Source organism: Dermacentor silvarum, chromosome 3 (genome assembly GCF_013339745.2).
Source record: "Dermacentor silvarum isolate Dsil-2018 chromosome 3, BIME_Dsil_1.4, whole genome shotgun sequence".
In the NCBI taxonomy this organism is placed as follows: domain Eukaryota; kingdom Metazoa; phylum Arthropoda; class Arachnida; order Ixodida; family Ixodidae; genus Dermacentor; species Dermacentor silvarum.
In genome coordinates this window covers 121,412,736-121,430,654 of record NC_051156.1, presented here as the reverse complement: position 1 = coordinate 121,430,654, position 17,919 = coordinate 121,412,736, and the positions used below count along the sequence as shown (strand labels likewise).

The 17,919-nt window shown below is 44.7% G+C and overlaps 1 protein-coding gene across 2 annotated transcripts in view; it reads right to left on the bottom strand.

The window, feature by feature from the left end:
* Positions 1-16,112, bottom strand: part of LOC125943969 (digestive cysteine proteinase 1-like) — a 115,550-nt gene extending 99,438 nt beyond the window's left edge. For both annotated transcript variants that reach the window (XM_049663599.1, XM_049663598.1), the window contains exons 1-2: positions 15,882-16,112; positions 15,420-15,562 (exon numbers count right to left, since the gene is read on the bottom strand). In XM_049663599.1, coding sequence (XP_049519556.1) covers positions 15,420-15,562; positions 15,882-15,987 — 249 coding nt within the window. In that variant the 5' untranslated portion in view covers positions 15,988-16,112. The remainder of the gene's footprint in view (positions 1-15,419; positions 15,563-15,881) is intronic.
* Positions 16,113-17,919: the final 1,807 nt, after the last annotated feature.

Below are 17,919 nucleotides of genomic sequence, written 5' to 3'. Positions count from 1 at the left end.
GGGTCGCAGCAATACAGGTGGGTGCAGATTCCGCGTGTCGTCTGCTTCGCACAGCAGTTTCGCAGCGGTTGCGTCGATTTCTATGTTTGCGTTTTCAGTGTTATTACAGTGTTGCGTGTTTCTTCTTGGGATTGTCAAAGAGTGAGTGCGTGGTTGTTGTGTTCCTGCGCCTGTCATTGCGAGAACTATGTGGCGGCGGTGAAAAAATGGCGAAGCCAGAGCGACAGTGCAAGGAGAGGACCTGCTTTGTGCCATTGTGTAGAAGTGGTTACCGCTCGAACAAAGATCGTGTATCCTTGTTCACTGCACCATCTGATGCCACGCGGCTAGCAGAATGGGCAAGAATGATCAGTAGAACGGACAGCAGGCTGACGCCAACAGCTGTGGTTTGTGAAAAACATTTCGAAATCAGTTTAATCGAGCGCGTGTTCTCCATCACCGTGAACGGCGTTGTCCACGAGATTCCCCGCGATAAACCGCGCCTGAAACCCAATGCCATACCCACGATATTTCCTGAGTATCCTATGCACCTTGTGCCTAAAGTGCCAACAGAAAGAAATCTGTGCGAACAGGATCTAGTGCTTCCAGCAAAGCGGCGCAGGCGTGCTGAGTCAGATGCCTCTGAGTTGTGCTTATCCTTTGAGAGTGCCGAATCAGAGAGCCTTGAAGGATGTGGTGACCACCTGAATACTGCTGTACCTGAAAAGTGCACCGCGCGCTGTAGCCCTGAAGCGGCAAGCGCGCAAAATGATGAAGCTCAGCACCTGCAAACCGCTTGGGAAATTCGCACCCGTTCTGCGAGCTCTCTATTCCGGTCTCTTGGATGAAAGTACCAACTCCGCCAGTAGAATCAGTAGCTTACGCTTATTGTGAAGCCGAAGTGAATAACTTCGCCACACTTTTCATTGATAAAATGGTATTGTTCGAAAAGCCTTTGCCTGAACGACAATCAGTGGTAGCCACGGTGTACTTGAGAGGAAGGGAGAAGTCGGAACAAGTCCTCAGAACTCGCGATGGCGCCGAATCCCTGATCAAGGATATTTCCTTAACAGCTTTTGGTGGTGGATGCGGCCTAAAGCCTGCTTCAAAGAAGCACACTTCCTACAGAGACATGTTTTTTGTGGGAAAATGCTCGTTATCTACGCAGTCTGATGGGGAGGTTTGTGTTTTCTGCAAGTACCAAAGAATTCTGGCTCAAAACCAATCCTGCAGGAAAAAGAAAAGGGAAAAGGTAAGCGCAGGAAAGCATGGTGAAGAGAAACACTGTAAGAACATTTCTCGCAATTTGTCGAGAACCAAGAAACGACTCACAACTGCAAAAGAACAGGTGGCACACATGAAGGAGCAAAAGGAGGCTGTTAGCGAATAAGCATTTGAGAGTAAAATTAAATCTCTTCCCCCAAAACAGCAACTCGCCGTGAAGAGCTGTTTCCTTGCTGCAAGACGGAAGTCGCATAAATAAATGCGTTACAATGATGAGTGGATCGTAGAATGCATGACGATGAGGATGCGCAGCCCTAAGTTATACGAACATCTCCGCAGAGAAACCATTATGGTACTGCCCGGTAGAACATACCTCCAAAGCTACCTGCAGTGCTTCAAGGGTGGCTTTGGCCTCAGTGCCAATATTTTCAATGCCTCAACTGAAAATTCGAAGACCATGGATGTTTACAGTCGACACGGTGGCCTCGTCACCGATGAGATCGAAGCTTTCCGAGCACCTAAATGTAAAATCAGCCGGTGAGTAAAGCTTAAGTACAAATTCTTGGAAAGTCCTGCGTACATGATGAAAAATGTGGTGTTCTGTTAATTGCTACAATTTTCCTCACGCAATGTACGATTGAAAGCCAATATGCCTAAGGTGTTGCTTTCTATTGCGGTATCAATTATATGACCACGTACTCCAGGTAAATTTTCGCCACCGCTGTAATGTTCTAGATACAGTTCAAGTGCGATAAAATCCTATCACACGCTGAGTGCCGTATGCTGTGCGTGTGAGGGTGAGCCGAAAATGATAATGGTTTGATGCACACCATATTCCCGTGCGCTCAATGTTGGAGCTCACGTTATTAAACGCGAGCTTGGGGCGGGGGTGGCCGGCGAGGGAGCGTCTGCTCCTCTAGCCCCGCCGTGGCTGCGCATGGATGTGCGCGCGCCGTATCTTGGAGGCTATATGCGGCGGGTGCATAGCCTAAGGGCAAGCCGAGATGGCTTGTTGCTACATAATCGCTCTCTGTGCCCGCGCGCCTTGAGTTGGAGGTCAAGTAATCTCAATTTCCCGAAAGCTGGTGAAGCGCGAGGCAGCATGAAGCTTTCACTCCCTGCTGCTTGTGGCAGTGAATGTGACTGTGAATGTTCGTGGTCATCGAGTGATATCCGACCAAGAAGTGCCTGTGCATACGCAACACCACTCTTGTAAATTTAATTATAGTTTACTGCAACCTGCACGGCCGAATAAACTACGAACCTTCATACTTCGTGTACTTGTTTAACGCTTTGCCGTCGCTATGAAATTGCTCGCCTTTCATGTGAAACTGTCATTTTAACATTGTTTTACAGCGATTGATATATTCTAACCTTTTTTTAGAGATGTCAAAGTAAAACTTGTTGTTCCTCCTGTGCTTCTCTTTTACTATTAAGGCCACATTGAAGGCTTTGTCGACGTCGGGGACCATACACCTGCTGACCAGAAGAATGTGCTGGCAGACCATGGCATGGTTGCGCTGTTTCAGCCATTTATTGGTACGCTGATTTATTTTTATTTTTTGCCTCTCAACCTTTATGCAGGAAACTGGACACAAATTCTTGGCGTTTTTGCCTCCAAGGGCAATGTGAAATCCGCGACACTTGCGAAAATCATTGTGGAAACGGCTGTCCTTGCTGAAAAAGCTGACCTCTTTGTAGACTACAGAACATGCGATGGCGCCAGCTGGAATAGGAGCATGTGGCGGCTGTTTGGAATACAGGGTGAGATTTTATTTGAGTGTAATATGCTAAGTTGTTTTTACAACGTGGTGCTACTGCAGCACACTGATTACGATTTTTACAAGTTGTGATAAAGTGATGACCAGCGATGGCGCAGTGGCATTTGTGTTGCGCTGCTAATCCCGAGAGTGCGGGATCAAATCCCTGCCGCGGCCTCTGCATTTCGGTGGGGTCAAATTGGAATAAAAAAACGGCAGTATACCGAGCTATGGGTGCCCGTTAAAACACCCCAGGTGGTCAAAATAATCCGTAGTCCGGTCCCCCACTACCGCGTGCTTCATAATCAGATTGTGGTTACGGTACGTAAAACCCCACAATTTAGTTTTTTTTATTAAAGTAATGATTGTTCCTTCTCGGCATGTTCTTTTTTTACAAGGTTCTGCAAGCCACGTCCGGAGCACCACCAAGCACTCAGTCGATCCGAAGAGGCAGCTGTTCTTTGTGCCGGATTTTCCACACTTAATGAAAAACGTAAGAAATGGATTTGTTGCAAAAGGGTACCTGACGTCAGCTGGACATGTCCACAGTGGTATTGTTCAAGTAGCTTTCGAAGCAGATCGGGAAAGTGTTACATTAAATGTGATGCGGAGCATTACAACTTCTCACATTAAGCCAAACTGTTTCGAAAAAATGAAGGTGGACATCGCATTTCAGCTCTTCAGCTATCCGATCATCAAAGGGCATGTTGTGTACAGGGAGCGCATTGAGGCTTCGTATAGGACTGTGGAAACGACTGTGGATTTCGTGAAAGAAATGAATCGCCTGATTCGTGTCATGACATCACGGACAAGCGAAAAGGTTCTCAAGCCTGGCAGTCCAAGCATGCACTTTTTTAAATGGCTTCTTGAGTATTTGCAAGAGTGGGAGCAGCATGCAAAACCAGCTGGTGGTGGTTTTCTTACACAAAGCACAGCTTCTGGACTAAGGGTTACCATCAAGAGTACCCTTGATCTGTTGTCCTACCTGACATCTACCGTAGGCTTCAAATATCTTTTAACGCCCCGTTTAAGCCAGGATAAGCTAGAAAACCTTTTCGGAATAATTATACAATCATCAGGGTGCAACGATCACCCAACAGTTTCGCAGTTTCTCGTGACTGTCAATTCACTGGCATTTTATAATCTAGCCAAACCACCCAGAGGAGGTAACTGCCCACCAGACATAGTCAAGGCACTGCTGAATCCTGCTGAGTTGTGTGCAACAACGGGCAGGAGCCTTCTGGACAGGATAGACGGCCTTCTTGACCGCGGAAGTATCAATGAAGCTGAAGATGTCATTCAATCTCTCGTGTTCAGTGGTGAGCATGAGGCGCACACAGAAAAAAAAGAGCAATAGTGCTTTGATCTACTATACTGTAGGTTATGTTGCACGAAAGATCATTGCCAAAAATGCTTGTCCCCAGTGTGCAGGCTGCCTTTGCGTAAGTAAAGCTGAAGCTAGTGCCGACACCGCTTCATACTTCACTGCCCATTTTGATAATGGAGGCCTTGTCTGTACTAGTCAGAACTTTTCAACCGCTGCAAAGGCCATGAAAGATGCTTTTACTGTGTTTTTCAGTAAAAACAAGTTACATGAAGCGAGTCTAGCTAAATTTTAAGTCAGCTGCAGACACTGGCCTTTCCTCAACTAGGGTTCCCAGAGCATGAAAAAGAGCTTTGACAGCAGTTGTAAAGTTCTGTGTTCTCTTGAGGTTTCGTTTTTTTTTTTGTAAAAGGCATCAACAAAGAAAGGGAAGCGCGAAAGGAACGGCAGAAGCTCTATAAACTGCGCCAATGCCACTAGATCTATCTTTTTCATGGATGTTTGCATTATTTCAGCTAGTGATGTATTGTGCCTACGTTTGAGTGTTGTTACGTTTCAATAAACTATTTGTTACTTTAAATAAAAGCTCTGGTTCCTACTTTTGTTTACGTATATTAGACATAATAAAGAACGAGTTTACCAGGCATAAACAATGTATAGTACACAGAACACCAGCAGTCAACTTTACAGGTCATTATAACCTTAGCATTACATCACTTTATTAGAATATAGTAGCCTAAAAATTACCTTAAAATTTGCGCTATCACTAAAATACGAATTCCGTTTGCCCTTCGCAGCATAGAAGCACTGCAGGTCCGACGCTCAAAGCCCAGCTGAGCTAGTATAGGCTTTTCACGCAAGCAGCAAGCTGTAAATAGGCCCTCTTATAGTCACAAGAAACCCTAAATTAGAAATCACCTTCCCACATAAGAACTTTAGTGCTCTTACGGCTTTATAAATACAAAAAGCGCAGTAGCCCCCTTGTGAAAACACGGCGGTCTATGAAGAACGGGATGCATGCGCCGCGGCATGATGATGATGATGATTTATTGGAATCCCCTTTGAAACGGGGCGGAGACAAATAGTCACCTAGCCTGCTTGATTTAATCAGGTATACTATACATGTTCTTTATCTAGCATTTTTGTATACCTCTCACTGTTATTTTTCTTTTTCAAGAATTTACCTTATGCCGCTGCCTATGATTGTAAGAGATCAGGTCGTATCCATCGTTTCCCTGCTTTTTTTCTACCAGTACTCTCATCGTCTCTTGCTGATCTCTACGGCTGATCTGTTTATGTTTCCTTCCACTTTAAACCCAAGCGCTTCTGGGAGTTGCACGTTACCTACGGTTCTCGCTGGGTGGATCCCGTCGCATTCCATCAGGGTCTGCTGAGTAGTTTCTGCATCTTTACGGCAGCATACACATGTCTCATCTAGTTCCGAATATTTGTTCCGATATGTTTTCGTCCTTAGGCAACCGGCTCGAGCCCTAAATAGCAAGGCACTGCCCTTTGTGTTATCGTACATATTTTCCTTTCTAATTTCTTTCTTCTCATTCTTCTAAATTTCCATTGTCCTTTTTGTTTCCATTCTTTGCATCCAATTCACGGTCTCTATTTCTCTCAATTTCTTTCTGATGACTCCTGGTTGTCTATATACAGTTTCGATTATTCTGTACTTGGTTGCCAACTTCCTTAACCTCTTCCTCCGTTCTGTGTCCACGCTTTTCATGTGGAGATACTTGTGCACTTTAGCCGCCCATTTATTTTCATCCATGTTCTTCAGCCTTTCTTCAAAACTAATTTTGCTCTGTGCTTCTCTGACTTCAAAAGAGGCCCAACCCATGTCACCCTGCACTGCCTCATTTGTGGTATTACCGTGGGCTCCCAAAGCCAACCGGCCTACTGATATTTGGTTAACTTCCAAACCCGCCAATATATCCGATTTTAAGCATATAATGGCATTTGCGAATGTTAGCGCTGGCAACATTACTCCTTTCCAGATTCCACGCACCACCTCATACTTATTGTGGCCCCACACTGCTCTGTGTTTCATTATTGCTGCATTCCGCTTCCCCTTTATTTTCAGATTATCTTGGTGGTTGCTTGAGTAATTCTTTCCTTCGTTTATGTGTACGCCGAGGTACTTATATTGCTTCACTATGAGTATTACTTGTTGTTAAATTGACACCACGAAGTTACTCGTGTGTTCATTAAAGATCATAATTCCTGATTTCTCTGAGCTAAACTTAAGGCCTAGATTTGTCGCTGCATTCCCACAGATATTCGCAAGAATCTGTAAATCTTTTTTATTGTCCGCTAGTTGCACAATGTCGTCTGCGCACATCAGTCCAGGGACCTTCTGTTGCACCATTTGTCCATTACGCATCTAGGATAAGTCAAAACATAATTCGCTGTTTTCCAGTCGTCTTTCTATACCCTTGACGTAAAGCGTGAACCACAATGGTGACAGAGCGCATCCTTGCTTCAATCCTTGGTGAATTCCCACCATTTCATTTCCTTTTCGACCTTCCCATACAACTTGTACTTGATTGTCTCCATATATCTCCCTCAGCAGCTCCACAAAATCGTCATCTATGCCTTCGTATTGAAGAATATCCCACAACAATTCCCTGTCTACGTTGTCATCAGCTCCTTTAATATCTAGAAATGCTATCCATAAAGGTTTTTTCTGAGCTACTAAAATCTCTATGCACGGAGTTAGTACAAACATATTGTCTTCTAAGCGCCTGGCCTGAACCCATTCTGTAGTTCCCCCAATACATCATTTTTCTCCACCCACTTCGACAGTTCTAATTTTATGGCTTGCATTGCTATTCTATATATCACCGACGTTACTGTAACTGGCCTGTACGAGCTCGCCTTATCCTTATTTCCTTTGCCTTTGTAAATGAGATTCATCTGGCTTTCACGCCATCCAACGGGAATTTTCTTTGTTCTAATCACTTGCTCTATGGCAGTAATCAGCAGTGCTTTGCCTTTTTGGCCCAATGTTTTTGATTAGATGTATTGGGATTTCATCGGGTCCTGCTGCCGTGTTGTTAGGGACATTTTCTGCTGCCTTTTTTCAATAAATGCTTTCTATACAAAAATTTTATCTCTCTGGCCCCTCTGCTGTTGCTGGATCTGTTGTCTGAACTACGCTTTTTCTCGTGCCGAAGTTATCCCTAATAACGTCTGTGATGTACCGCATCGTATAATCTCCTTCGTAGATGTTGCCGTCTTCATCCCTTATAGCCGTTTGCGAGTTCTTAGTTGGAGCTCCGAGTGATTTTATATGGTTCCAGAATCTTTTTGGAGCGCCTTTGTCTCTTTTGTGAATGTTATGCACCCAACGTTCACTTGCGCATTTAATTTTCTCTTGCACGAGCTCACTCGCAACCCTTTTCTTTTCTCGGTATGTATTTCTTCTAAGGAGCACCTCTTCTTCTTGTAATTCCAACTTTTTGGCTTCTTGATGAGCCCTAGATGCCTCTTTACGCTCTTCTATAGCTTGTTTTATTTCCTTCTCCCACCACTTACGTGGTTTCCTCTTGCCAATCCAACAATTGTTTTGCCATGTCCGCCTTATTTCATGCTGCACATCGTCCACCAGTTTCTTATATTCCCAGACTGCTGTAGGAAAATCCACAATTTTCTTCTCTATGTTGTTTGCGATCTCTGTTATTTGCTTGTCATTCATCTTTAAAAACTCTGAGGCTATTGGTTCATGTTCTGCGCTAGTATCTCGCCCAAACTTTAATGCTAAACGTCTATGATCGCTTCCCAGGCTATTTTTCCCAGTTTCGTCTATTATCATTTGGTCTAGTTGTTGGTAGACGATTTCCGAGACTAAGGCGTAGTCGATTCATGGCTGCCTGTTTCCGCATTACCATGTTACCTGTCTATGGCACTTATTCTCCCTGTTAACTACTATAAGGTCCTGTTCATCACACAGATCCAGCACTAGAGAGCCGTTGTAATCAGTATATCCGTCTAAATCGTCCATGTGTGCGTTCATATCTCCCACTAATATCACCTGGCCCGATTTACTGAACTCATTAATATCGCTTCGAAAACAATCAACCAATTCGTTTTTTTTTCTCTGCTATCACTACCTGTCCATAGGTAAGCTACTCCCAGCCACGTCTTTTTACTTTGCCATGTACCACTAATCCATAAATGCTCTTTACATGTCTCGTTTACCCTTCGCCACTTCAGACCTCTCCTAATTAGTATGCCTACGCCTCCTCCTTTCCTCGACCCGGTCATTCTGTTGCACCCTTCCCATACAAAATTGTCAATAACAGGCAGCTGCTCCAAATCTCTTATATGCGTTTCGGTCAAAGCGTACACGGTAATCGCTTCATCATTCAGCTGCGTTTGAATTTCCATCCACTTTTCTGCTTGCGACCACCCTGCATGTTAATGTTGCAAATTTTACCTTCTCTATTCTTATCGTTTCTGTGTCTTTTCCTGACTCCTGGTCGTCTAACTCTGCCCTTTACTGGTGTTTAGCTACGTTCACTGCTTAATCCTGCTTCCTGATTGCCTGGGGCCCGCCTAAAAAAGCTACAGCTCACGCTGCGAATCGACGTCCGACCGGTGTTGCTACCCTTTCGCTAAAATGTATCCCGTCACGCACAAAAGCGCCTTCGCGGCCTGCTCGGTGCACTTCTCGGTTGACGTCAATGACCATAAAATTCATTGCTTTAGCTAGAGTTCAAATTTCCCTGTTGAATGCAAGAATTGCCCTTTCAATTTCATAGCCCTGCCTTTCAAACTCTGGCACCGTGCACACCGCGATTTGCACTTCCTTTGAAACATTCCGCAGGTTGGTGACCTCTTTCGCTATTTGCTTTGTGATCCCTGCAGAGCGGGTGTGAACCTACCTAAGGTCCCTGTATTTTTCAAAGGTAGCGCAAACTCCTCCTCTCCGCGCGGTTTCCTCCTCGCCCCTCGCTCTCGGCCGCCATTAGTGAGCGAAGCGCGCGGCCGCTACCGCCCGCTTCATTTCGTATCGCATGCGGCACGTCGAAGCGCTTGCTTGAAACGCGACTGTTCTGGGCGCGTTTTCACAAGGCTGTTCGTACGTAAGATATCTTCGTAAGATATGTACTACTTTCAATTATTAGTAGAATCTGCGTCGCTCAAACGATTAAAACGAAAGGTAGAACAAGTTAAACGCAACCATAAGCAGTCTTTTCTACTGCTGATTGTTTCTCGGAATCGAATGGTGTTCTGTTTACCTGACGCATTTACGAAAACAAAGAGCTACATCAAACCAGGCACACAAAACACGCCGGAGACATTTATGCGCTAAATACCCTCAACATGACCTTTTTTTTTAATTTCCAAAATGCATCCGCGGGCTTTTCTTTCCCCATCAGTTACATGCCTTGGTTCCCGTGTGTGCGCGCGCTTTCTGCGTTTTGCTCTTTAATTGGCGACTCATCATTTATGCTCATTTTATGAAAAGTCATGCTGGTATTCATATTGCCAAAATGCGCCCTTTTGTTCGCTGCAGAGCATAAACCGGGACTTTTTTTTCTACTCAGTCGGTCGCTGATGTTGAACTCGCGAACGCACCCACCTTCCCGCGTTCATCGCTAACTGGGTGAGAACAGCGAGTAGAACCTCCCTCAGTAATGACGCCTCCAAATGCAAAGAACTTTTTAATATTTTCAATGAACATACATATACACATAGTCTAAACGAAGGAAACACGATTATAGCAGCGAATAAAGAGCACTCTTTCTTGTTCACAAGTTTCCGAATACGATAACACATTAAAAGAAACTTGAAGATAAAACTCGAAACTAAAACTTGAAACAAACTTGAAGATAAAACTTGAAACAAAATTATTGCACGTTTGTAACGGCGTCCCTCATTGCGATACTCCTGCTCCCATACTTTTTTGAAGCCAATCGCTTGCCCTCTGCTTCGGCATTAAATCTTTTTACCAGGATGTGCATCCTGGTTCGCAGAAACAACTGCACAATCTTTTGGGTAATTCATGGCATGATGGAAAGCAATTAGTAGTAAACAAAGATGCCATTACTTTCTCCTGTAACGCTGGAATGCTAACTTTGTTGTTCAGAAGATCTACTTCATTTTTCCTGAAGTATGCCTCTGAAAGTTCGACAACCTGCAACACTGCTGCTGAGGGAATAGCCAGTGTCATTTTGTTTTTGCTGTAACTTTTGAACTGTTGAAGCCTGCAAGCATTAGCATCGTCAGAAAGTGCAGTTTGACAGTCTTGGCAGGCCACACTATTTTTGATACACCGCACAACATACCCAGCAAGGTAAGTCAATGACTCCTGCTCTAGAACCTCGAGATCGAGCAGGTCGTCAGGAGTGTGTACAGATTGCACCGCGTCATGTTTGCGTTTACCACTACACATTCCGGCAAGCATGAAACCTTCAGCATCAGCATAGCTGCTATCCTTGCTCGGTCGTAAAAACAAGGAGAGAGTGGCAGTCTTCAATGAACTACGAAATTCTAACGCCCTTGGGACAGGATTTTTTGACCTCAGCGTTGAAAATAGGTTTTCTAAAGCGTCAGTGCTGAAGCGGCTCAACAAAATAAATCCAAACCCTAAGTCTTCTAGAAAGAGCTTCTGCACATGCAACATGACTGTTGTTGACATCACGATACCTGTTTGAATAGGCTTCCAACTTTTCTTGGTGTCACCTCCTATTTCCAGCTTCTCAAAAAGGTCAATCATGTCTTTGAGAAACATGATGGTATCCTCGTACCGGTTTTCATTAAAGTGGCTGATGGCAAGCTTTGTCGTTCTTGAGGACATCAACTTGAACCACTTGAAAACTGAATCGACAAACCATGCTGTGGTCAGGGCATCTTCACTACTGATATTGTTGTCCTTCACTTCCACAAGCATGCGCAGTGCGGCAGCCGTGTCACTATTAAACAAGCTGAAGGCAAATCCTACTTTCATTTTTTCGAAATGTCCTGGTTGCACGCATGTTGCCTTCAAGTGGGGTGCCAATTTAAGCTCTGCACTGGCATCAACCTCCACAAGCCGCTCGATCGGTTTTATTGAAACAATTCGCCCAGGAAGTTGTAGCTTATGAACAAGGTCTGCTGGCAACTTAATCACTTGACCTCGCGTTAGATGATTACGCAAATTTTTAAGTAAGTGGGGCACATCTGGCATAAAGAAAAGCTTTCGGTTGGGGTCACATGGGTGAGCACACCAGGCTTTAGGCTTGCTGTACTTTCCAACCACAATTCCGAATAACTTCCAGACAGCTTGATTTCCTCCCCCCATATCTGTTACGACAACATGCACTCTGATGCCTATTTTTTCACATTCAGTTATTATGTCTACAACAACGTGCTTCATTGCCTTTGCCGAAAAGGAATTGCCTGTGAGATGGTATGCCACAACCTGCTTCCAGCGGGTGCGAACACCACCAATCATGAACACAACTGCATGTGTTGCTTGGCATCCGTCAGGCAATGTGCCGTCAGCTAGGGGCATCGTCGGTGCTCCAAATACCGTTCCAGAGGACGCATCATACGAAAGGCCAGGAGTCAGCTGAATTTCATCGATCATCAACGTCGCATGCCGCTCTTCTGGTTCCATCTGTCCCACCTGAAAAAAAGCAGGTGTTACCCGCCACAACCTAACCTGCAAAAACTCTACTATTTCAAGACACAACAACGACTTGGGGTTCGTGATAAAAAAAAATACCTTTAAAGCGAATGCTGGCATCAAGTCATGAAGCAAACCAGGCTGGAACTTGTAGTTTTGGAGATGATGCTGCAACGTCCGTTCTGCTGGAAGAGGCTGTCCTATTTCCCTCATAAGCTTATAGCCCTGCTTTCCACACGCTAACCTGAGCTGCAGGCTTTTCCTCAAAGTTTTCTCAGTCCATGGCGTGCCTCTCATTGTGTTCTTTTTGAGGCTTTGTATCTGATCGGTGTTCAAGAACTCGTGCAGTCCGTACGCTAAATTGTTCATTTCAGAAGTTATCTGGTTTTTTTTACGATTAGCAAGTAACCGCTGCTGTTCCTTTACTCGAAGTTGCAGCTCTAACTCCGATATTCGATTTCTAAGCGCTGCTTCTAATGACGGTGCAAGGGGTCCTTCTGATTGATGGTTTCTTTCCATCCTGTCGCTTGTCTTGTCCGAGACGGCAGCTGTAAGCATGGGGTGTGTGAGTACACAGATGCATATTCGTTGTAACAGCGCTTTCAACTCACTCAGTGAGCCGCACGTCGGTTCAGGGTCTGGGGTTGTCTCAGCTAATGAACCTGGCTTGTGCGAGTCAATAGCTGTAAGCATGATGTGTGTGAGTACACAGATTATAAGGAAGGATGTCGTCACCGTGCTCTCTACTCACTCGGTGAGCCGCAAGTCGGTTCAGGTTCTGCGGTTGCCTCAGCTGATGATCCTGGGTTGTTCGAGGCAGCAGCTGCAAGCATAAGGTGTGTAAGTACACATATAGGGAAGAATATCTGTGGTCACACTGCTTTCCACTCACTATATGTGTCGCACGTTGGTTCAGGGTCTGGGGTCGTCTCAGCAGATGACCCTGGCTTGTCCGAGGCGGCAGCTGGAAGCATCAGGTTTGTAACTACACATTCTATACTCAAAGATGTTTGTAGTCACAGTGAGACACATGATTAGTGGCAGAGTGGTTAAGGGTCACAGCTGATTAAGATGGAAGCAGGGAGTACTTTCTTATCTGTCAGTGACCCACGCTCATTTTATTATCATGTAAACAACAATATCAATGTCGACATAACAAAGAGCTATAAAGGCCTCACCATAAACGGCTTCCTTTTCCCTTCTGCGCGGCGGTTTTCGCTCTTTTGGAACTGGCCAATGCAGAAATATTGAGGGGACTGCATTGGGCTTTAACTTCTTACAGCCAGTCCTCGCAAGAATCACTGGTTCGAACTGGTCGTCCGTGAAGTGTTTCTGAAAAAAAAAAACAGACCTCCTCCATCGCACCTTCTGCATTTTTCCTAAAGAAATATTGCCGAAGTGTGCTGCAAAATGCTTTGCTTCGTGCATGAATACGTGCAAACAACGACGGCGAAAACAGGATAGTGTCCTTGCACTGAGACTGTTCCTATCAATTTACAAGTCAAAAGTTCACAAAGTTACAAGTTTGGTCAAAACTAGGACAAAATAATAAAAGCGCATAACAAATAAATGGCCAGCGAATAATAAACTCTCCTCTAATTGTACATGCATGCGGAAAATTTGTAAGGGAAAAATGGGGACAAATGAAGAAATTTGAAACTAAAATCACAGAAAAACAAGAACGCACGAAACTCGCCTACAGATAAACATATAGTTCTTGCGAAAAAAAAACAATTATAGGGTTAAAGAATAAACACGTAGTTAAAATAATAGTTACATCTGTTTCCATAAGGGGAGCTTCGCAGTATATTGCAAGTTACATTGCTTTGGTGAATCGGTGTTTAGGTACCTGCCAATTCCTTTTTTATCGTACGCATCTGATCATCGTCCTCTCTTTATGCACTGTGGCAAAATAAACCCTAAAAACAACTTGTGAACATTTTTAAAGCCCCCAGTTTCGCAGCATCCAACCTTTGCGGAATCTGTTTCAAACGACTTGTGGCAACCAAGTTTCGTGATATCTATGGTGTGCGCGGTGGCTGAGAGAGAAACCAGACTTCTTGAATAAGTGATTCTCGGGCGTGTGCAGAAATGTTCGCAAATGGAAAGAAAATTTCCAACAGTAAATATTCTGCTGTATTTACTGTCGCAAGTTTCAGGTACTCGGTGTCCAATACAGGCCAGCTAGAACGATCTCGCTTTCATAGGTATTGAAACCGCACGAGAAAACGCGGCCGGTAATGTCACGCTGCGTTTTTTTTTTTTTTTGGTTCGAGCTAAGCGTCAGTATTAAGCCTCCGTTGATCGGAAAGGCTTCTAGGAGCACGTATACACAAAAGGGTTTAGTAGCGATCGACTTACCTCGCAAAGCCTTCCTCGGTGGCAGTCAAAGTTCTTTCTTCCGATACGGTGGAGCCATATCGCTCGCCGTTTGAGGTCTCGTTTGCCACGAGGAACCGCAAAAAGTTTGCCCCCCTTGGCAGCGCTATTTGAACATCCAACAGCACAGCAAGTCGGCATCGTGCTGGAGGCGAGCGCGTCTTCAAAAATGTAGAAAGCCTACGCTCAAGCACAGCGCACATGTGTCGCGGTGTTTCTACGCTGACTAATGGCGCCGTTTTCCCGCGAAAACGAAAGCCGCGCGGGGGTGATTAGTCACGTGTCAAGCCTCGTCCAATGGGAGAGCGGAAAACGGCGGAGAAGTCGGGGGAGGGGTAGAGGGCGGGGAGGAAATTCTCCTTTCCTATTCGAACAATGGTTTGCGCTACCTTTGGAACATAGAGGGACCTTAAACCTACCCGCTCTGCAGCGCTCCTAGCGGCAGCCGCCGATATTCATTGCAAATGGTACCACCCGGAAGGCCACGGTCGGCACACTAGCCAGTATATTGTAGGCACTACAGTCTAACTAAATGCACGCACATAATTGGACGTGTTACATACACCCGCACTTATTTGGTGCAATATGGACAGAAGCATGAAAAACACATTTTGAGCACCTTAAAACATGTTGAATATTAACTGGGGTACCATAGTTGCGAGGCGGCTATAAGGCGCTGAGCAATTGTTGAGGCGGCGTCCCACTTGCCTCTAGGCTGCAAAAATATATAACGTGGCTGAAGGTTCGTGAATATTGTTGCACATCAGTGCCAGTGAAGGGCAACCGAGGCCTGTGATTTACACTAAAGTGACGACGGGCACCTTTTAAGCTTTTGGATGTAGCCCTCCTCTAAGTCCTTTAAAAACGCACTTCGGTGCGTTCTATCGTTATCTGTATTGGGAATAGCTTATGCTCGGGAAGCCTTGAGAAACGATGGGCTTCAATTGAAGGAGTTCTCGGAAAGTACTTCACCCGAGCGAGAGTATGACAACTTTATCATTCTCCTCTATGAACAACCGAGAATGCTAAAGAACATACTCATCATGCTCAGCCTTTTCTGTGCTACAAAGAATGCTGTAAATACAACACCTCTGGAAGCAAACAGAACGCTTGCTGAACACTATCCACTCACCATGTCTGAAAATTGGTTCAGTCCCATGCTGTATGAGACCTCGCCCCTGTTATACTTTGCGTTATGCTCTTCGATCATCTTTACATTCTTGCAAAAAATGTCGAACCTAAAGCTGTCCTCATCTTCGGAAGAATAGCTTTTGTCTGGAGAAAAAAGGTGCAGTGCACATGGTAAAATCAGCGCTCTGGTAGGTTGACATATATCACAGAAAAAAATTGTGTGTCGTGTTTGTAACATTTACGCATGCTTTCATTCCGATAAGAATTGTAAAGGACGTGAACTACTGGGAACAAAATTTTATAGTGGATTGTATACAACCCGGCACTTAGAGACATGGAAAAAAGGAAATGAGTGGACATTGGCCTGGTTATAAATACACAATTAGGAGCAGGAAGCTCTTCTATATAAAATTATGTCCAATAATAACATTACTGAGAAATCGAAGAAAACTAAAATACGCACGGAACTTTTCTTTGTATTCTTCCCAAGCACCTTGGCTGCAATCTTGCGACATTGCAAATGTTGCTGCAGAAGCTGCGGCAAGCAGCAGCAGCCAGATTAGCGTCATGACAAGATGAAACGTACGTAGCCTGCAATGTCGCGGCCGGGAATGATCGTTCCTTGTTCGAGTACCTCAAAAAAAGTTTCTTCAGGCTCTTGCACTTTGTACGCGAACAATTAGGCGCAACAACTTGTTTATATAGTGCTCGCCTATCCAAAATCGCTGGCGTCAGAAATTAAAAGAAACGCATCCATTATGCGGCCCAGTGACCGAGTGGAGTGTTTCGCTGGGAAGAAATTAAGCTTGCGTTAGCGTGCTGATTTGAAGAATGCAAATTAAAGCAATAATAACTTTACAACGTTCTTTAGTGAAACATCTGCTGCGCTTTTATATGCAAGTGGTAAAATTTAATGTTGCGTCCTTGAGCCTAGCGAGGCTTAGCTTCATAGAGATCATTTATTTAAAAAAATAAAAAGCGCTACATGCTCAAAGAAACGAAGGTTTCCCGAACATACTTGGCTTTTAGAATAATGTAACCCGTACTCCAAAAGCCTGCCAGGAACTACAAGTATTTGGAGACCAGTATTGCCACTTGCCTCGTTCTTCAACACTCCGGAAAAGAAAACACAGCATGGACTGCTAAGGGACAAAAAGGTTTCGTGTGAGACATTCAATGAATGCAAAATAAATGCACGTGTTACTTAGCGGGGCTGGAAGAGAATAGGTGAGAATCGAGTTCAAGGCCACTATTTCTAAAAAAGTGCGACTCGTCAAAGATGAAATAAAATATTTTGTCCTCCAAACAAGGTAAAACAAACATTACGCCATGTATATCTTCAAAAAAGGTAGGCACGGGATATGAAAGAATATATTTGCGTTTCTGTGAACGTGCAGGCATGGTAGCGTGGAGCAGAGGTAGAATACCGGGCCTTGATTCTGAAGGTCGTAAGTTTGAATATACACTTCTCTGCTACAGAGGTCTTCCAGATAAGAGACATTCTCTGCTACAGAGGTCTTCCAGATAAGAGAAAATACGGGTACAAGTTAAGGGCCGCACAAAGAGCGATGGAACGAAAAATCTTACGACTAACCTTAAGAGACAGGAAGAGAGCGGTGTGGATCAGAGAACAAGCGGGGATAAACGATATTCTAGTTGACATTAAGCGGAAGAAGTGGAGCTGGGCAGGCCATGTAATGCGTAGGATGGATAACCGTTGGACCATTAGGTTTACAGAATGGATACCAAGAGAGGGGAAGCGCAGCCGAGGTCGGCAGAAAACCAGATGGGATGATGAAGTAAGGAAATGTGCAGGCGCAAGTTGGAATACGCTAGCGCAAGACAGGGGTAATTGGAGATCGCAGGGAGAGGCCTTCGTCCTGCAGTGGACATAAAATGTGGGCTGTTAATGATGTGATGATGCTGATTGGGTATGATCTCTTACTCACATGTTATTATTTCTATTCCATAGAGTTAGGAAGTTGCAGGAGCAAGTTGTAATCAGCTAGCGCAAGACAGGGGCAAGTGGAGATCGCAGGGAGAGGTCTTCGTTCGGCAGTGGACACAAAGATAGGCTGACGATGATGTTTTTATATATAAGGACATAGCGGGCAACACTGACGAATTCTACAGCAATAATGAGACGGTAGCAGTCGTCGTACTAAAAGTAAGTAGGACATGTAGGTTAATAGCTGTACAAGCCTACGTTCCAACCTCCAGTCCTGATGACGACGAAATATAACAGTTCTATGTAGACGTTGAATTACTAATGAGACCGTGCGAGCTCAGTATACTATAGTCACGGGGGCCTTCCATGCAAAAGCGGAGGAAAAGCAGCCTGAGGAACAAAATCAAAAAAGATGGCTGACTAATGGAGTAGCACACGAGGAATAAGGATTATAAACAGGGATAAGGTGCCTCAGAAAGGCTGGCCAACGTTTCGATAGGAGGACCTATCTTCGTCAAAGGCGGCCTCGTCATCCTCGGCGGGTTAGTTTTAA